The sequence below is a fragment of the Onychostruthus taczanowskii genome, unplaced genomic scaffold (genome assembly GCF_017590055.1).
Source record: "Onychostruthus taczanowskii isolate IOZ18803 unplaced genomic scaffold, ASM1759005v1 scaffold161, whole genome shotgun sequence".
Classification (NCBI taxonomy): Eukaryota; Metazoa; Chordata; class Aves; order Passeriformes; family Passeridae; genus Onychostruthus; species Onychostruthus taczanowskii.
Genome location: NW_024498807.1, coordinates 557266 through 583390, shown reverse-complemented (window position 1 = coordinate 583390; position 26125 = coordinate 557266). Strand labels below are relative to the sequence as shown.

Genomic DNA, 26125 nt, shown 5'->3' with positions numbered 1-26125 from the left:
GTAAATGTTCTTCTTGCAGGAAAAAAGCATTGTAAATTTCCAAAACCAGAGTGACTGCTTCAGAAAGCTGGGAGGATTTGAGAAAACAATTACAGTAGGGATATCCCTATGCTGTTTGCTTTAATACTTATTATTAGTGGTACACTCTGAAAAGTTTTAGGAACTGCAGATATTTTTTACCTAAATTTGAGCGTGCTTGGGGAAAAGAATACCAAATAAACATGAGTGGTTTCTTTTCTTCCATGCAGTTCCATGAAAAGAACCAACTTTCTCCCCCAGCCTAGGCATTCCTCACCACAGAACTGAGGTGGCTCCTGAGTTTATAATGTCTCTCTGGGATTAACAACGTTTGGTCATAAGTAGCCTCTTAAGAATCTTTTCTTTGGATTCTCCCTAGTAAAATATAAGGTTCAAACTGTTTCAGCTGGAGCATAACCCATAATGAGGTTATTTGCATCATTATTAGGTTAGAAAAGGAAGCAGGATTTGCTTCTAGGGAACCCAGACAGAGTTCTGTGAGTGTTCCGAAGACCTGGGAGATGGCTGAGGAGCAGTGACACAATCCTTCTGAACTTCTTTGTTTTCAGTGGTCTTGTGATCTGCCAGAATCACCATTTCCTCACCCAAGTGCTAGATAAGAAACCACATTCCAGCTTCTCTGCTGGCCCACAAAGCAGAGACGACTTCGTTTGCATCTCAATGTCTCACCTAGTCACAAGAGTTGGGAAATGATGCAAGGGATTGCTTGCCTTGCAAGAAAGACCGGGTGGGGGTCCTCCATTACTTCAGGGTTAGGGTTTCTCATAAGCTATACTGATTTTCTGTGAGGTTTTTTGATGAAGGTATTTTTTTGTGTGGGGAAAAAAAAGAGTTCTAACCCTTCTTCTTTTACCTTGTTGGGTTTTTTTTGTTTGTTTGTGTTGTTTTTGGTTTTTTTTAATAAGTTTAAATACTGAGTTTGAAGTCAGCTTTGAAGCTTTGACCATTGTGTAACTCATATGCTTAAAATTCTAAACTTTGATTGATTCCTGATTCATTACTCAATGTCTCTTCCTGATTTCTGGCAGGTAGTAATTTCTGTGTTTTGGGAGTTTTGAAAGCTAACCGAGGGAAATAGTGGGAGTATGCAGGAAAGGATCGTCATGAATTGTTGATATAGAAGTTTACAAATATAGAATAATTTTCACATTGTATTGATGTTTGTCTAAAATATAAAGATAATTGGTGTTTTTTCCTCCTTATACTAAGAAAGATATTAAAAAAACCTCAAAAGTATTTACCATTTCCTGACTGTCCTAATTTAAAATTTTATTCTAACAAGTTGGAAATTGTAAATCCAATCAGTATTGTAAGATCCCTCTGACCAAGATAAATTTTTTACTGCCCATCAGTACTCTACAGATCACAGTGAAAGCATTTTAATGGATTTCAGAGAAGATATGGGTAGGATTCCACATACTATTTAATATTTGAAATCACATTTTGTTTTCGTTTAATGAGCCAGCATTTCTATTTTGAGACAGAAACTGTAGTAAAGTTCAGAGAAGTATAAATCTTTCAGTTTGATTAGGATGTTTGTGCTTCTGCAAACCATTGTAAACAGTTGCATAGCATGAAAGACAAATCTGTCTCTTGGAGCTGGAGTGTCTAAAGTGCAAGCTGACATGCTGGAAAGCATTTCCCATGATAAGGTTAGAGACTGTGAGTGAGGTGAGGAATTATTTTTAAACTTAAAAGTTACAGGCTGGGCTTCATTAACAGATCATGTGAGAGAAGGTTAAAAAAAGCTGCTTGCAGAAGAGGAGAGAGGCTATTGAAACAATCAAATACAGGTCTAAAGTTTGTTTTCCTGAAAATCAGGTAAGAGCAAAATGACTGCATGTGCTTTTGAGGTAAGAGCAGAGGTGACTCACACCTGCTTTACAAACAGAAAGACTGAGGAAAGAAGAAACAGTAATGTGCAGCTGTGGCCATTGAAATCAAATTAATGACTATGAACAAATCACTATAGGCTCTTCAATACCACGATTAGCCATGGTAAATTGTAATGCATCACATCTCTTCTCCTACTTCTGCCAGTCAAGATAAATGCCAGGGTTACCTAGTTTGGGGAATATGAACATGCATGTGATATAAATGAGTGAAATGTGCATTGCCTTGTCAGTCTCTGAGATTCAATTGAAGCATTGTCAGCCCATTGATCCTCAGGATGCTGGCAATTGCTGCCAAAGTTACATTATAATTTCAAATATTTTAATAACTTCTTAATCACAGTTGCATACAGTGGCACACTACACCAGGTCTTTTGTAGAACTTTTATGGCTCCAAGGACGTTCTTCATTTGAATCTTTGCACTATCAGTAGAGCAGAATTTCTTTTAATCTCTCCTTTGGTCAGCCTTAGCCCGTGAGACATCCTAAATGTATGCCACAAGCTTCAGGACAGCACAGCAGAAGGCAAATTACTTCTGCACTGGTTGTTCATTTGCCACTGAAGGTGAGTGTGTGCAAGAGAACATTCATCTGGATATGAGGTGAAGCTGATTTAGTTAGTCGCCAGCATGAAACAAGATACTTTAGGAAACTCTTTCACATCACAGCAGTGTCTTGATGGCTCCCATGACAAGGCCATACATAGCGCAGCAGCTGCAGAGCTGAGGGTCAAATACTGCTTCTCAAACTTGTCTCATGAGCAGCTATATATAAGCTTATGCAATTTCCTCTTGCTCCATATGGAAACATCCACAGGGATTTTACTAGACCTTGCCCATGGTCTTGCATAAGAGTAGAGTGAGTGACTGACGGAGTATTCATAGAATCACTTCTCATCTTTGTCACCAGAGTCTTCCTCTGCTCTTGTAGCAGGCTATCTCATGGTGTGTGTGCATTACCAGAAAAGTGGGCTGACCTGGAGTGGTCATGATGGTGCCTACAGTAGCTTACAGCTGTGCTGGACTGCCTAATATTGGGGCCTGCTCAAGCCAAGCCTCACTATTCACATTACAGTGTACTCCACCTGCAGATTCCTCCCTCGCTAAGTTCTATTGCTCAAAGTCAGACTTGGATATTAGCTAAGTAAGCTGTTTTACACATTGGCCTGCAAACAACTCATTACTGACCATATCCATGATCTAATGCAAAAAATTCGGCCTTTGCCCGTGGCTGGAAAGGTGGTGATGAAACCCTTTGTTCAGAGGCTGTCCCAGTGCTGTGTACCTGGGTTGCCTTCTGCTCTCTGTCCCCCTGATAGTGGTCCCAAGCTCTCCAATTAGCATGAAGGGCAGACACTTGAGCACACAGTGCAATCCAAACGGAGTGTCGCCTGTTTCCTCTCCCCCAGCTGACTTTTTTTAAGGACTTTGTTTTTAGGCTAAACAAATAGCTGCTCAAAATAGAGGCTGTGTTTAAGGGTTTTGCCAGTCTGCTCCAGCTACCATGTCTGTTAACAAAGGCTTTTCCTGGTGCAGGTTTCAGTGCAAATCTTCAGAGACCCTCAGTCCTGACACTTGCATCTAGAACTAGGTACATTTGCAGGTACTGCCTGCAAAGGATTAATCCCCAAATACTCTGATGAAGACTGACACAGAGGAAAGAAGGGAGAATGAAAGTGAAGAAATATACAAAAGAATCAACATACTGGCAGTCTAGAGTTTACCTAAAACACCTTATTTTGTGGCCATTTTGACTATATGTACAGTGGCAATGAATGTAAATATTAAGTGTAAATTAATGTAAATTTTAAAAAAAAAATTTTTTTAATTCTTTTTTTTTTTTTTTTCCAGGCAGTACTACTACATTAGCGCAGCTAGACTTCACTCTAAATACTTTTACATTGTAACAAGGCAAGGGCACCCAAGAATGACTGCATACTGGCACAGCTATTCTCTTCCTGGGTTTCATGAAAAATTATATCCAGAATTCAAATATGAGATCACACACATTATTTCATCTGTTGTTCAATAGACTGAGTTTGTACTGTCCTAAACCATTCACAGATTAAAAATTAAAATTCCTAGAAAGCAGGGTCAATTATTAATGGAAAAATATACTTCACTGATATTCTGTATTTAGTTTTCTATAATAAATTAAAATGCTCCATCATAATATTACTAAAAATGTCTCCCCTTGGAGCAGTATTTAAAACTAAAACAACAGTATTCTCTAATCAAACACTGGACGAGACTCAGTGAGTTTTCTAGTAAGATTTCTAATACCATACAGAAAGCTATTTTCCCTTCTTTACTTCTCACTGAAAGAAAAGCCAAGCAGAAGTGACAAAATCCAGCTGGGACAAGCCTACACTTCTTCCTGTATTTGGCTGCATTTAAGAACTACATTGCCTATTGCCCAGTATGCAAGTCTTCAGTTGCCTTGTTTGTCTGAAGGGGACTGGAGACATTAAATCAGAGAGTCATCAAAAAAAGTCTTTCAGAAATAGTTTAGAAAACTCTGACTCAGACAACTGTCTGGATTTTCATGTTAGCTTTCAAACTAGAATCAATATGAACATATTTTTAAATGATACCAGGATGTCTAGCATGGATATGTCTGCGTGTTTTAGCTCTGGCTGTAACATGCCCTTTTCACCTGGACTCGAGGCAAATGTTGTGCCTGTCTGATGATCCTGTACAAACCCAGTGCCACTGATGTTGTTTGCTCCTCCTGAGGTAACCTCAGTGAGGTAGAAGTCCATCTCCTCAACCCTGAGCTCCCCTGCCGCCAGTGGTCTTTCTCTTAATCATCCCTCAGGTGACTAAGGTTGTGTGCTGACAGTTCCTGATGCAGAGTGAAAATGAAGACAAAGGACAGAGTTGCTAGAAGTGACTGATAGTTGGCTTAAACAGAATATATGGGATTTTCTAATGTTTCCCCTGACTCTTCCACCCATTAAGTCAGTTCATAGTCCTTTATAGTGTTCTTTTATGCCTCAAATTCTTCAAAATAAAAATAGCAAAAATAAGCTCTTCCTCCCCTGTACTCAAGCTTTATCACCAAGACAATTCACTCTGTCAAATTTGATTTCATTAAGTGTTAGCCTTACCTTATCACTATCCTTTGAGGAAAGCAGAGGTCAGCAGCCACCCTAGATATTGTGTTAATGCACATTGTGTGTTTTTTGCTAGATCTTGACTGAAGATAATCAAAACAAAATAAAAAAGAGATGACAAAATACCTCACTGTAGTTGTATCATTACTAAAGGCAATGTTTTGCATTGATTAAACACCTTCCTCTTCCATGAACATTAATTAAAAATACTTTGTTAACCAAGACCTGTGAGGGATAGGGGATCAAACCTGAAAATAATTTAGGACTAGTGTCTCTATAAGACCTGCACACAGCTGTCAGGATTTGTTTCAACATATTTTCCCAGCTAGAGCCTGGTTGCAGAAACAAATTTTCTGTGCTGACAAATCAGCGTATGTGCTGCTGCAGAACTGCCCAAACTTTAGTGGAAGAAGATAAAATCCAAAACCTGATTTTTTTTTTTTTTTTTTAAGGTGAATTGCTAGTATGTTCTTTGAGAAGGGCTTGAAGCATCTTTAATGCAAAGCACTGGAAAGAAAATACAAAAATCATCTACTGTGCTTGTAATTCAGTTCAGCTCAGATGTCACATCCTGAATTCACTACAGGCTTGAAGGTGAAAATAGCAGACATGGCCCAGTGAGGTCTTGGCTGCCCTTTTGCTGTTCTCTTCCTCAAGCAGAGAAATCCAAGAGTATACTGTTCACACATACTGGAGCAAAGGTACATTCACAGCCATTCAGCTGCAGGGTGCAGTGAGGTTTTTTTTAGTAAAACTGCAGATACTAGGGCTGTGGATGGCTGTTTATGAATGCTAAGCAAGGGAGATATATCATAAAGGAACAGTTTTATCCTCAGGTCTCTGGACAACTTTATTCTTACCTTCAGTTGTGTACTTGCAATTGTGTATATGCATAATTCACTTGCTTGTTGCCTGTTTTCCCCGTATTTCCATTTTGTTCCTCTCTCCCATGATTCTGGGAGCCACCAGGGCTACCTCATGTTTCTCAAACAACCTTCCTAGTCATGATTCATGTGAAAATCTGCAAGTTTCACATGAATCATAGTGAGGCACACAGTGCCTTACCGTGCATCCTTACGTAGGCTGAGCTGAAAGTGTGTAAGAGTTTTGCTAGGTAGGCAATGCAGAATAAATGGTGAGATTCACACTTGTCCTGCTCCCACTCCCTTAGTCAGACCGTCAGTACCTTGTGTTTGTTTTTCCCATGGAGAAAATAAGACCAAGGGCACCATATCGTCCACGTGTCTGTTTTCCTGTTTTCCTACTGTATCTTTTGACGCAATCTTGAATCTTGTGATTAGCCATCACAAGTCAGGTGTGAAAGGGAGAAATCTCCAACCTGCCTGGAAGGCAGCTTTTTGATAGGAGAGAAGAAAACCAAACCAGAGCCTCTGCTGGGGGAAAGCCAGGGAGACCACAGCTGCCACAAACCAGTTCTTGGCAGCTGCACTACAGTGTTCCCTGATCTGAGCATCTATAGCTCCAATCTAGCACAGTTTTCACTCGCTCGGTCAGGATGGGAAGAGATACAGGGAGAAAAGAATGAACAGGAGACAAAAGTGAGTCCCAACATACAGAAAATACATTGGTTCCTTACAATACTTCTTCTGCCATCCATGTGTACATCTGTCTCCACAGTTGCTCTCTCATTTACTTGCAAAAGATCCCACAGCTACCTCTGTGTTATTACTGAAGTCTGATATATTCTTGGAATTGATGAGTTGTAGCTAAGAAGAACAATTCCTACGTGTGCTTCTTTTTGTAAAGAAACTGAAGTATGTTGAAGTAAATGGGCAGTGCAATATCCTTGCTCCTACGGAGCTCAAGACTTCGCACTGCAAACAGGCATCCTACAGACAAAGAAGGAGGCAAAGGCAGGATGAGTTTTGCTTTTCTGTTTGCTGTGTCTGATTAGGTAAATCTGGGGTAAGTGAAATCACTAAAGACTGAGCATCCTGCTACTGCCAAGTATGATGTGACAATGTGCTTCTCATCAGTAGCAAAAACCCATGATGACAATAAACATCAATTTTTTTCCTAACAAAGCATCTTAGAAAAGCAGTTAAGATGAAAGAATCATCACTAAAGGTGCCTGAGTATTGCCTGAGTAATCCATTATTCAATATACTTTTTAGAAATAGACGACTTTCCCATTTCTACAGATGGCATTTCTACAACACTTGGCAGGAACTTCCAGTCATGTTCTGAAGACACTGAAAAACCATGCCTTGTATTATTATCTACAGAAATGGTCTCATATAATTCTGTCAATTCACTCACATGAATAAACTACACACACACATACACACACACTTTTGAATGTTTGCAGGACTAAGCCCTAAATACCTATGCTCTCTGCTGCAGTGGGATGGAAGAATTATTTTTTTCTGCTCAAGGAATGGCTGATAACACTAAGCCTTTTATGCACTTGTAATGTGCTACATCATTTTTTTTCCCAGCACTATACTAAATTTCAGGAAGACTAAAATAAAAAACTAATTATAGGGCACATATATGCAGTATGCTAACTAAAGTGTCTTTTGAAGAGTGTATAATTTAAGACAGTATTTCTCAGAAGACTAAATGGAGAGTAATGTGGCATTTTTTTGACACCTGACTTGAGAAATTAACAAATTTCAAAGAGTTGCGTAAGCAAATTGTATGCTATGGAGGCCAAGTGGAACTGTTAAGAAATTTTCTTCCTGCCCCAAAGCTACTGTGAAGACCACAGAGCAGTTTTTGCCAGGGTTACTTTCTGCAATGAAGTGTATGAGGATCACTAGTGTTTTGTTTCAACCTGTACTATACAAATATATATATATATATATATATATATATATATATATATATATATATATATATATATATATATATATATATCCAGTGTCCAAAGGGTCCAAACTGAGGGCTTAAATTAGCATCACAAGCTGAACATTTTCTTCAGGCAAGAGCTGATGAAGCTATGCCCCTCACAGATGAGATTAGCAGTCATATTACTTGTACATGGAAGCCAGCAGGGTTAGGGCAGAAGATCAAAGCTGTTGTTTTACATTGACCTTCTTATGGCTTTTTTTTTCACTAGTCTTTGAGCCTTGCTTTACGCTTTCTTGTCTTACTGTTTCTGTAGAGTTTTGTCACTGGAATTTGATTTATTTTCAATTATTTGATTTCTTTGGAGCTTCCTCAGACTGGAATAGATTTGGTTTGGTTTGTTGTCTGTCCCCCTTCTTTTTGACTCAAAAGCCATCCCCAGTTCTGTAAATATCCCTGCAAACATTTTCTTTCCTTTCCTTTCCTTTCCTTCTTCTCATGTTGTTACCCAGCTCTCTATCTGCATGGAGGAGGTAACTGAAAGCACGCAGCAGAAGATGGGAGTGGAGAGCACTGTCCTCTGTACTGTGTTTGGTATGGAGCCTGCTCATAGGGTACATCCACACACCACTTACATGGACAGATAGGGTATCTAGAATGCTTGATCAAAAAAGGCATTATGCTTCCCTTTGAGAAACAACTCTCAGAATCTTCTTGCTGCTGCAGAAGCAGCATGTGCCTAGATGCATTCTTATCCAACCAAGCCTTGGCAGAGATGTTTAAAAGTGTGGAGCAGGAGCCCTGCTAGCATGGTGACTTTAAATGCATGTGCCCACACATGACTTACTTGGCTAGCAGCTATTGCAATGAAACTAGTTTTGTCAGTGGCTTGGGTCGACATAGTCTTTTTCCCATTAAATAGGTCACAATGTTGTTTTTTGATTTGTGCTCTTGTTTACCAGATTCTTACCGTAGCTGACAGCCTGAAGGCACGGTGTTGCAAAGGGAGAGTGGGATGACTTGAGGTCTGATGAGAGATGTGTCCCTCTTGCTCCAATGCCCTTTGTATCTCCCCAGAAGCCCCTGTACAGACAGACAGGAGGTGAGAGAGGGGAGGAGATGGGGTCAGGGCAAGCTATGCTATGCAGTTTGATGGTTGTGCAATGCTGTGTCCCCAGGCAGGGACTTAGATCAGCGCAGGAGCGGACTCCAGGGTCTCCCTGCACCAGACACCTCCCCTTATTTTAGCAGAATGCATTGCACACGGGCTCTGCAGGAAATTGGATGTAATAGATTTGTGGTTATATTGCAGGGGGAAAAAAAAAAGACTGTGTGAAATCAGCTTGTTTGTTTATCTTATGGAATGGTCATATGAGAGAGCCCTCACCTTCTTTCACTGGTAAATTGTACAGATTGTGCCTCCAAGGGTGATGAGGGACAAAACCAAGACTGTCTCTCTCACCTCTCAACTGCAAGTGTGCTGTCAGGAATTGAGGAAGAATTGTAAAACAGCCAAACAAAGCAGGAATTTAGCAATGGTCATTTTGAAATAAACCTGTTTGTGACAAGCAGTGACTGTGGCAATGTTTATGCTATGATTCATACCAAAGTGCAGCACCTGCAGTTCTAGTCTGGATGACTTTTAGGATAGAACCAGCACCAAATACTATTCTAACATTTAATAATGAGCAAGCAGGCATCACAGCTGCTCTTGGCTCTGGAACTGTATTAACTTAGAGTAGTGTAAAGAGCTGGCTGGAAGCATCTTTGCACTGCCAGGTGCATGTTACTTGTAACTGACTCACAACAGGCTGGGGTTTGCACAGTTGCCCATCACTGTATTCACTTGCAGTCCCTTCTCTTTCATGTGACAATTGCTATTACATGAAACCCTTAGCTGGCATATACCACATTAGAGTCCTTTGAGGATGCTCTCTAAAGTCCCTTATACTGCCTCCCCCTCCTCATTGATGACAAGACTGAACCTGTGTCTGTGCTAAAGAGCCAGCAACAGTGCCTGTGTCTGCAAGCTGGAGGCAGCTCCTGGAAGCCTCCTTACAGAGAGATATGGGCATGTTATTCTCTCAGTGCTACTGGGTAAACAAACTGCTACAACCAGGAACTGCTACATCAGAGGTGCTTTGTATGCCTGGTTATTGATGCTGTCAAAAGGCAGGTTTTAGAAAGTTGTCAAATTCCAGTGGATACTAGTAGGAGCTGCATGTTTTTATACTGCAAAAACAAGTCTTCTGAGTAAATCAATCAGGTTCCTGTTTCTTTACAGAAACTGAGCTTCAGAATATGAGACTGTTCTCCCTCTCCTGCCCTAATAATACTGATAAATACCTAACTAGTGAAAAAGCCTGGCTTACTTGCTGTCTTAGCAGGGGAAAATGAGACCAGAAAAGAGGATGTCTACAGATTACTTTCTCCAAGAAGATCTTTGCTTCCAACAAAATCTTCAACATTTGGACTTCTCAGTTTATTCCTCAAAGGTACTTAGTGGGTTTTTCCTACCTAAAGTACTTGTGCAGGGAAGTATCTTCACACAGGCTAGTTGGGCGACTCCTCTGCCCAACCATGTTCTCTTAGTTTTTCCCTGTACTCAACTATTGAAGCAGTTTTGAACAGTTTAAAGAAAACACCCATAAACATTTAAGCAAGAAAAAAAAAAAAAAAAAAAAAAAAAAAAAAAAAAAAAAAAGAAAAGAAAAAACCCCCAGTTTTTAAAACAGAAAAATTACTAATCTAGATCCTGGAAGAATTGCTTACGTGACAAACCTGCTTGCTTACATTTTGCCTTCTCACCTGTCTCTTCTTTTTCACTTGAATGAAGTCTCTGTGAGAAATGAAGGCACAGAAAGCTTCCAAGGCCTTGAGCATACAAGCTCAGAGATAGACATAGATACAGTGTTTGACTTTAGACCTTGAAGAAGGCTTGAAGGTTTAGAATAGACTAGTGAAACAGACATGAAATAAGAATAAAGATTTGTTGTTTAAGCAGAAATATGTTTTAAGCAAGTAGATGTAGGCCTCATATAAGTGAACAAATATGCTAAGCAAGATAGTAGAATACAATTAAAGTTTCACAATAGAACTTGTAGAGTTGATAAAAAGTAGAAGATACAGCAATAAGTTTCTGTAGAGTCATATGATTGGATAGAAAAAGATGCATTGTAGCAAATCATGTAAAACAGCAATTAGAAATTGCTTATGAAGATGTGGAAGTTTAGAATAAGAAATTTATGAAAGACATTGTTACTAGAATTATAACGGTGTCTGATACAAGGCATCTAATGTGTGGCTTCTAATGTGATTATTCCATGAGACTTATTTTGCAATAAACCATCTTTTAAACGCCTCTTCAGTTGACCCCATCTTTCTTTATCCTGAACAATTCTTGTTTCTTTTCATTTCCATTTCATGTTTATGTCTGTTAAGTCATTGCAAATGTATCTCATATCCTAGCTAGTGTATTTTTTTAATTGCTGGAGAGGTAAATGTTCTACCTCTGCATTTTGGAAGTGGGCCGAAAGGCTGCTGTTATCTACATCTGAAGCAATGACAGATCCTTTGCCTGCTGTGAACTGGACAGCTTTTCCCCACAGCACAGCCCAGTCCTTTCTACTTATTTGTTTTGATGCGTCTGTACATTTGCTTTATATGTGAAGAGGAAATAATTCACAAATTCAGATTTCCAAAGCTGCAATAAATTAATGTAAACAAAAGTAAATAAAAGACAAAACATGCATGTTAATACAATTCAAAATAGCTGTCTGTACTCCTGTTTTTATAACACGTGATTTAGAGACACAAAGACTCTGGAAGTTGTAAAAATGAATACCATCTTCCATTCACATGAAGTGTCATTTTCCCAATCTGCATATCTTCCCCACAGTGCAGAAAACATCTGAGGGCAGGGAGAAATGTGAGGAGGATGCATCATTGGTAAGTCTGCAGCTGATACTGTTACAAAAAGTTGCCTGCTTCCCAGCAAGCAGGGTCATATTGTGAGAAGAGAGGTGCTGTAAATTCTTTAGTAAGAAAATGTGAGCCACTCAGAGAATAAGTTCATGCTAATCTGCAGAAACAGTTTAGCTGTGGTACTGTCCATAGTCTGATATCCAGCTGCAATACCTAGAAAACCCACCATCCAAAAGCAATGTCTTAATTCTTGGTCACACTTGACCTGGTGTCAGGGTCCAAGATGACCTCTGCTCTAGCTGTCAGCGTGGTGACTTTCTTGGAAGGCTGGTCCTGGAGCATGGCCCCTGCAGACACCTGGAGCCATGTGCCAGCCTCAGTATGGCAAACCCCGCTGCTTTGAGGGCGAAGAGTGAACAGATTAAATGAAGACTGTTCTTCAGAAGCAGGATCACAGAATATCCCTTAAATTCATCAGGGTTTGTTCAAATACAGGAAAATGCTTTCTGACCCACTGACAGAACTAGCATGATTTGTTGGCTTATTTTTTTTATGGATAATTGAACCCAGACAGAATGATGTAGACTCAGGTGTTGAAACCACTAGTGGTATTGGGTGTGCAATAAATGGAACATTGAGTCTTGCTTTGTAACAGTACTTTGAATTTAAAATTAAACTTGCTCATTATATTGGTTTAGGAAGCAACATTTGCATCAGCTGCTGCCTATGTGTTTTTTCCCCTTTCTTTTCAGACTGAAAGCAATCAATCCAAAAGCCAATAGACTAAAGATATCTGATGGATATAATGAAAAAGATGAAAGGGGGCAGATGACACACAGATGAGTTTTGCTTAAAAACATTTAATAGTGAGTAGTACCGCATTTCTTCTTCATGTTCTGTACCTTTTCATCCACACCTCCATCTAGCCTCTCTCCTGCCAGTGCTTGCTTTGTTGCAGCCTGTAAAGTCTAGGCCCTGTTGAGGTGAGGTGGTAATGGCTCAAATCTGCACAGGTCCTGCACCTGTGAAAGTGCTGCAGGACCTGCATAGCCTATACAGCTCTAAAGAGCTTAGCAAAAGTCATGGTCATTTGAAAGCTCAAGAGCTTCTGCAGCACTGAGACTTGAACTAGTTTCAGAAACATTCCCTCAGCTGAGTTGCAGCCCAGCCCTTGCAGGCAGGGCAGGACTGTCAGCACACCACAAGAGAGCAGGGTCGAGGAAGGACTCTGTGACTTCAGCACAGGAATCCTGTGGCGCAAGGCAAGAGCACAGAAAACTTCCTTTTCCTTTCTTCAGTACTAACCCTGCCTTCATCACCAAATAGACCAGAATTAGCTGTACCCAGGTGCTTGAGCAAAGAAGGAAAGAGCTGTGGGTGTCACTCTCCATTTTCTAACAGGAGTAACCTGGTACTGAAGAGAGTGCCGCGAGTCAGGAGAGGTCAGTCCCATAGTGCTGCTTTTGTGGTGCTGTCCTCTCCAGGGGTACTCAGGGCTTGCCCAGGAGGTTGAACATTCTCCAGGTACAGGCTTTCCCAGCTCACATCTGCTAGTGTTTCTGGATTTGGGATAGCTGCTGTTTCCCTGGAAGTGGGTAGAGGAACATTTTTTATTCTGCCAAGAGCTACTTGCATCTAGACAGTTTAACCAGAGCTTATGGAAATACTTCTAGCTAAAACAAATACTGAAGTTAAACCTTTGCATAGTTTGAAAGTATTTATGGGTGTGGTTTACCAAGCAGTTCAGGCTGATTTGAACAAGGATTAATTCTGAAAAAAAGACATTCTGGACTTCCCTCTTCTGTCAATTCTCATTTCTGATCTAAGCTGTAGCAGCAAGCTCATTGGCCTGCAGACAATGCCCTCAAAGCTTCCTCCTGATGGATGAGTGAGCTGAACTGGCTGAGCATCCCAGGTATTAGTGTGGACCTAAAAGACTGCAAAGCAAGGGTGGATAGGACAGGTCTTGCCCTTCTGGTGCAACACAGCATTAGATTAATTTAAGAAACCCAGGAAAAATTGACGATCAAAATTTACAGTGTTGGGACTAGAGTGCTGACTTATGGCAGAACCTGGTTAAAATCTCTTCTGTCACAGGCAGAGATTCACACCAACCAGTATCTAATACGCCTAGCCTTACATATACACATCCTATATAAACTCTCTATTACTCTCTCTCCATTTTTGCCCAAACATTCTGGACGTAAGTAAAACTAAAAAGTAGAAAAAAGCAAAATGTGAGAAACACAGAAGTTGCTGCAACAGCGTACCTAGCTGCTGTCATCTGTCCTGACTCCAGTTATAAACACACATGCACTTTCACACACCAACAACAAACAGGTGACGTCAGCCTTGGTCACATTTGTTGATCAGTTGCCAGCAGTCTCCTGATCAAAACACATGGACTAAGGCTTTGAACTGTGGCTATCATCCAGAAGAGCACCTGCTGTTCTCTGCTCCAAATGTGGAGTTATGTTAGCTGCTGCATGCTTAGTTTTGTTTACTGTTTCACACTAGCTACACATTTACAAGACAGCTTAGGTAAGCTGAACACAGCACTTAGTAAGCTGGAAGAATTAGACTCCCTCTTACAAAACAGTCTAAAGGGACTCTCAGAACTGGATGTACAGGGCTCTCCAGGAAACCATACCAGAACATGGACTGGCTTTAGAAAGTGTGGCTTATCTTACTTTCCAGGTGCCTTGTTTACCCGGACTGCGGATGAACAAGGGCCTCCCTTTTCCAAGACTCTGCATCATGGGGAGTAATGAAGAGGACTTGTCATTGCCTCCAGCTGCCATTTAAAGCTGTCTCTGCCCTCTGCAGAAAACAGTGGAGATGTTTTCCAAAGGTGAGTGCTGTTTTCTAGTCTGATTATTTCAACACTTAATTATTCCGTTCCCATTCCTCAAAGCGTTTTATTTACTTGGCTTGTTGGAGTTAGTAATCACAGGTAGTCTTCAGGGAGCAGAGATTAGGAGAAGCACATCTGGCTTCCAAGTTTTGAAACTGTCACTGTAATTCGATGCCCTGATGTATTAAAAGCTGGAAGGAAGGACTAGAACAATTTATGATATAGCAAAGCTACACAGCTTGTGAAATTTGTTCCTTATGCAAGAAAATGAACCTTTTTTTGACCCTAGACTCTGATTTCAGTCCTTAGCATCTGAACACTGCACCTTTGATCAACAGCTACTAGTACATAATATTCCCGAGCATTCAACGAGGTTGAGAAGCCACATAATTCACACATCTCCTTCTTCTTCACATTCCCATTCTACCTGCAACACCAGTTTCCTTCCAAATAATTAACAGAAATAGCAGGAAATGACAGAGAATATTGAATAAAGTCTCTCTTACTTATGGGTTACACTGCAGCCCTCCTCTCCCCATAGGGGCATCCAGGCCAGTCCCTTTGTCATGTCAACTACTGCATCTCTGCCCATCAGGAATAAGACGGTGCTGTTCCTGGCTGATGCTGGGAAATGTGAGGACACAATGTCATCTGAACTTCCCTCTGCCATAATACTGTGGCAGTGGCTTTAAATACTTTTTACTGTAAAACATGATTTGGACAACACTTCTCATCAACAGTGGGACTGATTCAAACACTAATAAGAGGAAGGACATCCTCACAATTAAGCATGTGTCAGATGAAAACTAAGTGGCAGAGGCAGTTTAATAACCTTGCACCACACCCCCCCTGATGGCAACAGAACACTCAAAAAATCCCCGTTGTTGGCAGTGCTAATAAAGACCTTGTCGGAATTACAAATGTGACACCATGTGTCTCCAGCTGGGATTTTTAAATGCTGGGAACCTCCCTCTGGTCCACAGTAGAGAGTCTTCTGCTGGGCACACAGAGGAAACACTTGTACCAAGCAGAGGAGGCAGAAATCAGACTCTCTTGGCATGGAAGACTGTGCTCTTGGACAATATTTTCAATGAGCAATTCCAGCCCAACTTCTTAATTGTCTTGTTTCACAATATAGCCAAAATCACTTGCACTACAAGATTTCCATACTTCATTATGTTTCCTAGATTTGAAAAAGACAAATTAATTCACCTGGCAGATAAGTTTTAAAACTGGAAATTGGAGAAAGAGGATACAAACAGCTTCTTGTTACAACTAAAATTACTGTATTTGCAACTGATCTGCTTCCCAAAATTGTCATTGTTTGCACGCTTTACTTTTTGAGGTTAACCTCAGCACTGGCATAGAAATGTAAACCCTTGAGTTGGCTGAGATTAGGTCTGCAGATCAGTTTCTCCAAGCTACAAATGGAAATTGGCTTTAGCTCATGCAAAATGTGGCTCTGGGCTGGGTGGATGTTAATAATAAGGTTGCAGTGGCATAACAGTCTTCATGCCTGCTGTGTATGTGTGTATGCAAGGCTCTAAATTCCTCTTAGGTGGTCTTCCTTCAGGCTCTGCTGGTGGCAGGGAGAGGTGGGGCTGAGTGCTGCAGCAGGCCTCACCAGGTTGTTCTTCCACACCTCCCACATCATGCCTGAAAGCATGGCTTTGGCAGGAAAACCCAGCTGCCCCAGTAGAAAGGTGCAATTTTGCCTCCCCCTCTCCATTGGGAAGCTGTTGGGAAGCACTGTCTGCGGGAGCCCCCCCTTCTCTTAGCCCTTGTTCTGGACTGGTGCAGGGCATGGGAAGGTTGCCATAGTGCCTTTGTCTGGGGAGCCATGTGGGTGTGACCTTCGGGGAGCATCTGCTATCTTGTTTGCATTCCTGAGGGTGAATACATTTCTGTATGTAAAACACTTTCTCTCTTGGCATACTTTTGGTATTCATTTTGTTGTTATTGCCTGTTTCTTACTCCATTGTCTTTTGCAGGAAATTGTTATCTCAGCCCATAGCCTCTGCCTTTGTCCCTCCCTTACTGGAACCTTTTGGGGTAAGGGCAGTGGTTTATTTGGGTTTAATTTCCTGCTGGTGTTAAACCACCATAACTTCTGTCTGTTATGCAAAGGCACACTGAACTCATGACTCCACTGGGGTATCGCTATGTAGATGTGTAACAAAGAGTTGTGGCTTCAGATTGATAGTGGATTGCAGGAGTGTTTTGATACCAGATTTTGAAACTAGGTTTTCTAACAACAGAAACAATTTGCATGTTACTTCACTTACCAGTCAAAGTAACAGTTGGCAGAAAAGTCTCTTTTAGGAGATTATGGACAATTTCTGCCAAAGATTATGTTTTTCTATTGGAGAAAACTTTTCTTTTAGAGATTTCATTGAAACACACTAAAAACAATGTGCATCAGAGATGATGATGATAAATATTTGCTGAAAACAAGGGTTTTCCAGCAGTTTTTATATATGTTGGCTTCACTTCTGGAAATAAAAAGGTGTAGTCCAATGAACTCTGAAAGAGGAAGGAATGTTCCCCTTAGTGCTTGATGCAGTATTGCCACTACACACGAACATCAAACTTGAGTTTAGTGAGACCCCTTTGTGATTATGAAGGCTGCTCCTGAGCTCAGTGGTGCAATGTGAAAGATGCTTTAAATCTAGCACCCAATAAATCATAAAGAAAGAAAGAAAAACATAAAACAGTTGCACCTCTGTTCTCCTCACCAGATGCTATATTTTGGTATTTACAGGTATATCTATGGGAAATTCAGGGATCACATTCACACTGTGCAGGTGAATTTTGCTGGAGCTGGGCACATGGTTGAACTGATAGAAGAAAGAGGCCCTTAGGACCATCTTGTGTATCTAAGAAGCACCCAATGCATTTGCTTTGACCTGTGATCTCCTTCTATGCAATGCCTGGCTCACCTGGTGCCACAGACAGTGTTTCACATGAGTGATGAAGCACTCTTTCCTGCAGTGAGCAATTTAAAGCAGAAAGGTGGCTCTGATAAGGGAATTGTGAAAATACTATGCTAGCAGGGAAGACTCAATGTTTAAATAACTCAACATCCTCACTGAAGATGAATGTATAAAAAAAAGCAGAATTTCTCTCTGGCATGCTTTTCTTTGGTGACTGTGGGAGTTCTGTAGAGCTTTCCTAGCCATGATAGTAAGAAACAGGACAACTGCATGGTGCTAAGTCACAGCTGAGGAGGTTGTTCTTCCTGTAACTCTCCTTCACCTTCTGATGAAAAATATTCTCTCTGTTTTGCTAAGTACAAACCAACAGTATGTCTTGGAGAATGAATGGCAAGTGGGAGGTCACACGGTAGCTTTGCATTCATCTATTCATATCTGTCCTGTAGACCCAGATTGGCACCTGGATAGGTTCCTTTCTGCATTTTCCTGGGATGGCAACAATAAGTGATTTACACTCAGGTAGGTGTTATTACCTGGGATAAAAAGGCTTGGAAATCTTCCTCTTCACATTAGCACTTGCAAGCTTTTTGCTTTGATTCAGTTCTTGAAGCCTACATGGAAACTGTGCTAATCCATCAGTATAAACATTCATGCAGCTCCTTTCTGAGTCTCTATAAGCAGATTGATACTGCAGATGATGCCTTAAGCTTCCTCTAAAACCTGTACTGGTACCTGACTACCAGGTCTAGCAGCTGCAAGTGATATTCCTTCTGACTGTGAGCAACTGAGGAAATTTAGCCCATCCTATCTGATGGTAATTTGGTTATGGTGACTCACCTTCTTCCATGTTTTTCAGGGTAATTGTTACAACATTCTCTAGCTGCCAATACAATCCCCAGGGGTCTGTAGAAAATTTTTATTTGAAGTGTTCTAGTTGTAGTAGAGGGTGGTTGTTAATCTCTTAAGTATAACCAAATCCGAGTCTAATCCTAGCTATCAGGTGTTATTGGGAAACACTTCTAAAGAGATGTCTTTCCTGCTTCTGCAGATACATACCTTAGGAATGATGAAATAATCCATACTATAGCTTAGGAGAATAGGATATGTCTCTGTCCTACAACTTGTCTGGACCTACACAGATTCTCATATGCACTGACACATTGCCTTTGGCACAAAATTTCAGACTTGTACCTGTTGTTTTTCCAGTAATGAAAATTTTGGCTTAGCAGTAATTGATTGCACACAGCACTCTGCAGAGTACTTTTTTTCTCACATTTGCAGCCAATAGAAAGATGCAAAAATGGCACAAAGTTAAAGAGCTGTGTAGGTAAATTTAGTGATGGCGGGATTCATTGCTAATCTTCTCTCTGCGCTTCTTTTACTTAGCTGATTGCTACATCTGTTTTGACTTGTAAGCAGTCCTTTGTAGGGGGTCTGAAAGTGAAGATGATTAATCCTTCATGGGAAATGGACTAATCAAACTGTACTTCTTTGTGGCCAGGCTAAAAAGTTGATTTTGCAATGTAATGAACAGCTCAAAAAGTGAAGCAGAGGATGACTCAAAGAGTCATACACATGCTGTCTTTTAACATCAGCAATCTAACCCTGCTAATGCAAGAGCCTTCTCCTCTCTCCCACGTTTCTCTGACAGCAGTTTTGAAAAGTACAACTTCATCCTCCCCTCCCTGTGCACCACATGCTGGTGTCTCACTCAGTCCTTACTCATGCAGATTCCAACCCTCTCCCCCAGCCCTCCAGCTTCAACTGATGAGGTGAAGCAGAAGCATCCTGACTATACTTCCAACACATATAGTCCAGATATTAACACATACTTCCAGTTAACTTCCAGATAACACATATACTTCCAGTCCACATATAGTCTCCAGGTATATCAGCTGTGACTGTGCCTGAATCCATAGGGAACATATCTCACCAAGCTGCATTCTGAATCCTGTGCAGATACAACAGAGTGCGTATTCATGAGCCAGGACACAGAGCCACCGGATATGCCTAGACCATTGCAGCAGGTGCTACATTTCTGCAGGAGGAGTATGTGTGGGCTCAGGCTGTTGGCATCTCTTTGCCAAGAAACCCATGTCAGATGCAGCACGTCCAAGCAGTCATTCCTGTTTGAGATCCCCTCGTCACCCTGCCCTAAATTTTTCTGTCTTCCTCTCTGCCTAGCATATGCATATTGGTGTCCTAGGCTTGGTGACAGCAGGAGCCAGAGTTTGGGCAAGGTGGTCCAGGTTTGTCTTGTCTCAGGGCAGGCCAGTGAATTTTAAGCTACATCCAACTGACTCAGCAACAAAATTGCTTTCTAAAAAATGATTTTTAAAGATGCATGTGTTGGATTTGGATCTCACCCAAAGTAGTCTGGCTGGTGCAGAAATGCTGGGTCAGTTTGGTTAATGCAAAACTGAATCAGATCCACTGAGATCCTTAGCTGGCTTTGAGGCAGCATAGCTGCTGATCCCACAGCTCCTGTAAAGCTTGTTATGATAAATGGTGTAGCCATACAGAGTAATACCATCAGTTCCCTTCTATATACTGCTCATCTGACTTTTGAAGAACAAGTACTTCTACTTGCAATGTCTGAGTGGCTTGGCTATAACCCTTTTGGAAGCCTTAGGCATTGTTGGAAACCAATTTTCTTTCTCTTTTCCACCCACTGCCTTGTCTTCTGAGTCAGACAATGCCTGAAAAGAAATGTGAGTGAGTTTTTTTTTTTTTTTTGACACAGTGGACTGAGTTTAACAAATGAAAAATCAAACAAATAAATTTCAATATCGTGCAGAGTGCTTCTAGGCTAGCTTCAAAGATACTGCAATGCTCCATCTCCCCTGACTTAGCCAACAGCATGCTTCCTTTACTTTCTTTGGAGTTACAATTCAGGCATTACTTCTCCATTTCATTGTCAAAGTTGAAATAGTGATGCAATTCAATTGAGGCACCTGTTTTAAACAATAATGCTGTAACGCAGCATCTCTGCAATAAAAAGGTTTCAATGAATTAGGGAGGTAATTTCTCCTTTGAGGGAGGAACACAGCCAACAGAGGTTTAGGACATGGAACTGGCTCCAGCACAGCCAGCCCTAAAAACTCCACTGTTGCTCTCTATAAGGCCTGACCATTTAGGAAACTGGCTCCTTTCTAAATCTCCTCGCTCTGTCAAGCACGTGACATTTGGGAGTTTCTAAGCTCTTGTAGTTTCATAATTTTTTCAATCACTTGAATCCCAAAGGTCCTAAAACCTGTGACTCTCTGCATCTTGCCCTTGTCTCCTCATCCTTTCAAGGTGAGAAAAAATCATATATATCCACCTCCACCTGAGGCTGTCTCTGGATGCCCTTGGCCTACCTTAAAATCATTTCCCTGTAACCACTGATCTCTTGTGGCTTTCTAAACTCAACAGGGTTCAACTAGGTCAACAACAAAATTTCCAAAAATAGTACAACCAATAACACCCAATAAAAATAGTCATATGAAGCACTTCATTTATTTGATGCATGCTGCTGCATGCTGGGGAGAATTATTGGAAAAATGGCCTGCACTAAAGTGTTTGCTTCTTCCTTATCTTCTTCAGAAAATTTCTTCAAGATTTGAGTCTGGGTGCCAGAAGAATACTTCTCTAAACTGCAAGATAATCTGTAATGCATCTTGGCCTTGAGCAGCAAACTTCAGAGTTTGTCTGTATTATGGATTTTGAAGACAAAATGAAAATTGTCGTTCATTGGTTTATTCCCAAGATTATGTTTCAGCAGCTCTTCTCTGAAGCTGTAAGATCAGCTTCCAGTTTCAGTTATTTCACTGTCAGGAGGTAAGCTCATCATGTTCCTTGCAGGTACTATACATTCTGTACATTTATGACTAAACTCTCTTGACTTTGCAAAGACCTGCATTTTCTCCATTTCTGGAGTGAGTCAGGGCAGGATCTCTGCATCTTTTAAACCCAGTTGTAAAAACTGTAGAATGAAGCTTTGCTCCTAGTCACATTCACAAAATGAAATAATTAACAAAAGTGAAGCAACGGAAGGGATGCTCACTTGTAACATTTGGCTAGCCTTTTTTTAATCCCCAAATTGTCATATAGGAAACAATTTTTAAATTTTTTTAATCAGTAGCACAGGATTTATAAGAAAGGAATCCAAGCTATCCTGTGACTCTGATTCACTTTCCTGAGCCTATTACCATGAAAACTGTAAATGATGCAATAGACTGTGACTGCTAGCCAAAGGCTCATCATAGAGTCCACTAAGTAATTTATACTGCCAGGTCTGTATTTTACAGTACATGGAAGCAAGGAACTGTGAGAAACATGCTGTTGGGAAGGGAAAAACAAAAAGAAAGTAAAAGGTGTTTGTAAGTGACCACACATATCAAGTGTGCATAAAGCATCTGGGGAGGTGGGCAGGTGAGGAAACCTTTTCTAGTAGAAACCCAGGAAGTTTTATGACACAAGAAAGACCCCTCCACTTACCAGAATCTGACAGAAGTACTAAATATGTCCGCAGCTGGAAGCTGAAATATGGTAGTGGCCATTAATTGACAGAGGTAAATACAGGCTGCATAGAGCTGGGCCCTGCAGTGGGCCACTTAGAGCAGCGGTGGGAGATGCTGAATGCAGTTTGTCAGGAGCAGAATATCAAAACACTGACAGCTCAGGGTAGGACTGCTCCTAAACCATCCTTCTTATTGAGGACTAGACCTTAAAATGGTTAACTATGGAGCCCAGCAATAGATGGGACCTGGGGAAGGATTTAATTAAGCAAGGGTAAAATAGGCAAAGAAAGGCAAGGGGAAACAGCAACTAGCATGTTGAGATCTTGCTTAAATCCTTTGCAGCATACATAGAGCAGAGGTATTATGCAAAGCTGCCTGCAGAGTGTGCCATATCAAGACTGTGCAGCTATCAGGGAGTAATGCTGAGATTTTAAATAAGCAGCACCAGCAGAGTCCCTTGTGTGATTAGGGGATATTTAAGGTAAAGGACAATTATTGCAGCTCAAGTTCTAATGCAGTGTCCTCTCTCTCTGCAGCACAGCATTATTTGGAGAATTGCTGATGACAGACTCACATTTGCTGTTTTGGCTTCCATTATGAAAAAACCACAAAGGAAAAGCTATGTAGCAAACTACTTTGGCTTGCCATTTGTTAAAATGAATGCAGATTCTTCTGCTGTACTGGGACCACCTCTGCAATTAAAAAAAACCCCATAAATATTCCCTGCAGCATACTAAGAAATTCTCCTGAAGTCAAACAGGAAGCTCCAAGACCTTCAGAAGGCAGGCATTGCCTGTCCTCTATTATGACTGTAAAGAAAAGAAGTTTTGATTCCCTTCAGCAACAGAATGTGATCAACAAGGATGCAACAAGCAACAGTTTATTTGTAGAAAAAATCCTTTAAAATTTACTACAATGTAAGATTAAGGAAAAAATAGTCTTAATATATATACATACAATATATATAAACAAACACATATCGCACCATGAAAATTACATGCTTTTAAGAATAGAGAATGGATTATATTCCCTCATATCACTTTAAAAGTTATCACTGCAAGGAACCTTGCTTCCTTTTTTTTTTTTTTTATCCCCATCAAAGTGTTCAAGTACAGGAAGTAAGTAATGCAGGATCTAATAATAGAAAACCTTTGTTACACAAATTACAACTGACAGCTAGACAATATTATTCTGCAGTATCCAACACGCGTATTTTTTGAACTCTATTATAATGAAAAGAACTTTTACCTGAGGTGCATGGAAATAACAAAGCATGATAATTGGCAAGTTTAAGAGATTTCACATTATGATTTGACTGTAATTGAAATTGATTAGGTATCACACCTATACCTATAGTACTGGCACAAGAATGCTCTGCGTGAGTCATCACCAATGACTTGGAAGTGCAGGAAAAATTAACAGGCAAGCACCACTTGCAATGATAAGCATGCAGACAATTTAAGTGAAACAGAGGTAGCATGTTCTTGTAACTCCAGCAGGGTCATTCAAATCAACTGCACCCTCCCTCCTGCAAAAGGCACTCACTTTTTCAGCTAAAAATGATGCACTTAAGTTTGGTCAGATTGACCACAAATGGTGGATTTCTCTCCTTACAAATATAAAAAGAAGTTAAGCAGAGGACACAGTGAAAAGGAAAAAAAAAAAAAGAATGTAAGAAACAGACACATAAGGTACTATGTGCTATTCCTCTCCCCCTACCTTTTATGGGGAGAATTATATAAAACAGTTGCAGTACGTAATCCAAAAGTTAAGACTTTCCAGTTGAAATGGCAGTATTAAGCAGCACATTCTCAATCAGAAATAGTTTTAAACCACCAGAAGTACACCAGTCTTTTTAATAAAGAGCAACAACTCACAGTTAGGAGTAGAAAGTTTATGCACAAAAAAGGTGGTGCCAGAGAAGGATCCTCTGATGCAAAAGCTCATAAATTAGTATGCACTGTAACTTTTATACTGCATCTTTTATCCTTTCTGCACCTTGAAAGGATATCCATGCAAAATACCTCCTCTTACCGTGACACTACAGAACTAATTGAGTTATAAGATGTGCCACTGTTGCAACTGGAGGCATAAGCCTCTTGACCATTAGGATCTAAATTAATTTTGAATACTGAAGATGCCTTCAGTAAGAAATCTGCTGCATCTCTGCGACCTAATTCCCTCAGCTTAGACATTAGTATGCCTACAGTGCTGTCAGGTGCATTACTCCATTCCTGCAGAAGGGCATGAACTGGGCTTGAGAGAAAGTAATTTTGTGTTCCATTATTTGTATTGTATTTTGCAACAAGATCAGGGAGGCCCAGGTTCATGGCAAGAAGGCACCAGTCTTTGCCCATTGGATCAGGTGGATCCAAAAGTCGACTTAGTTTTCTCCTGGTAAGTAGATTCAGATCAGAAACATGAATATCCATTCCTAGGCTTCCCTGGGAGTAAACATCAAGACACCCAAAACACAGTATACTGCTAAAGCTCTCTTTATATCCCCCCATAGTGTTAGTTAGTGATGTCTCCTTTTGACTCTGTGCACGGAAAAAGTCTCTAGGCTGGTAGACCATTACTGGTTCATGATGTTCCCTCAGCTGCTGAGGACTAAGGTAATATTTCCCAGTCAGAAGACCTGGTAAGGTAGTTGCTATTAAATTATCAATGGTGCTGCACACAGAATCCAGAAGTAAACAGCACTTGATCTTCTCTGTTTCCAGTCCTCTAACTTGAACCTCTATACCCTGCCCATGGTTGACCAGCAGCACTAAAAGCTCAGCTCCACGATTCATAATCTTTGATCCATTTACCCACAGACGTATATCAGCATCTCCCTCTGTGCTCTGCTGATGAATCCACCTGCAGAGATTCACCTGAACTTTATGAAAAATTCCACAAGGAAATGGGGTAAGATGTTCCACAGGAACGATTCTAACACCACCATAAATCAGCACTTCATCCTCCTCATCTGTCCAAGACCTGTGAAGATTGTCAGTCTTTATGAGAGCTGGAATATCCACCATTGCTCCACTGCTAAGGTCCCTTGCACAAATATCCATGGCATCCAAAATCTGTATCAGTTCTTCCACGTCACTATCTGTCACCAGCCGCTGGATGTCCTCTATGGTGTACCGACCTCTGTAGTGATGGAGGGCTTTTGGGTTCTCCACTGACAAGATTTTTCCAAGGACATTAGAACAGAGCCAGCGAGGATCCAGAAGCACAACATCTTGGACAGTTTCACTCTGCATAATGTTAATCTGTTTATAAATATGAAAGTTACTGTTTACATCCTGTGAAATACAAGATGATAGGTCACCTCCAGGCCATCCTAACAGACTGACCCGACATTTTGATTAAAACTGCTCACAGGAAAAAAACAACAGTGTGTTTAAACATATGGCAAGTACTCAGAAGAAAAACCAGATCTTGTTGTTATTTCCCACTAGTAATGAGATGACTAGAGCCCAACAGCTGGAAAGCCTAGTCATGCCCTGCAAGCTATCTATGCAAAGCTATTATCCTACTACTCAATTTCCAGTGGACACATATAAATCTCTCATATGCAGTGAATACTTCATTGAAGGTGATAACATAGTGATCCTTTTGGGTATTTTATACTTATAACTATAGCAATAAACTGGAATTGTTCCTGTCTCAAAGAGATTCCTTTAACAAAACAGAAGCCGCAAGACATAATGATAACAGAAAGCGGTAATAAGCATTCTCTACTTATGATGTCTTAAGAGGAAGAGAAAAAAAAAACCAAACAAGTTTGGACATTTGCTTAAACTCATAAAGAAATATTCTACCAGAACGGTATCTTGCAAATAAAGAAATGTAATTTAGATAAAAATACTTACTTCTCCTATGCTATGCAACTGCTGTGCAATATGCCGTAGGTCATTTTCACTTGCTAGGGGATTAAGATGTTCCTGTACATCATACACAAACTGCTGCAAGGACATCAGCTGGTTGGGCCCATTAATTTTTCTCCAGGAAGGCAGTGTGGAGATTATTTTTTCACATAGGTGAGTCATAGGTGGGCAAGT

The 26125-nt window shown here is 40.6% G+C and overlaps 1 protein-coding gene and 1 long non-coding RNA gene across 5 annotated transcripts in view; one reads left to right on the top strand and one right to left on the bottom strand.

The window, feature by feature from the left end:
* The first annotated feature begins 1751 nt into the window (after nt 1-1751).
* On the top strand, nt 1752-23741 carry LOC121333276. 3 transcript variants are annotated; one of them, XR_005952265.1, is made up of 4 exons: nt 1752-1860; nt 14479-14632; nt 21154-21387; nt 22607-23741. It is a non-coding gene; the product is annotated as an uncharacterized LOC121333276 (long non-coding RNA). The 3 variants fall into 3 exon arrangements; XR_005952266.1 differs by lacking the exon at nt 1752-1860 and adding an exon at nt 14230-14322; XR_005952264.1 differs by lacking the exon at nt 1752-1860 and having other exon boundaries at nt 14333-14632.
* The window catches only part of DAPK1 (death associated protein kinase 1), an 85254-nt gene continuing 82063 nt past the window's right edge, over nt 22935-26125 (bottom strand). Inside the window, exons 24-25 of one of the 2 annotated variants that reach the window (XM_041399482.1) lie at nt 25937-26125; nt 22935-25333 (exon numbers count right to left, since the gene is read on the bottom strand). In XM_041399482.1, coding sequence (XP_041255416.1) covers nt 24101-25333; nt 25937-26125 — 1422 coding nt within the window. In that variant the 3' untranslated portion in view covers nt 22935-24100. The other variant, XM_041399481.1, reaches the window with a different exon arrangement.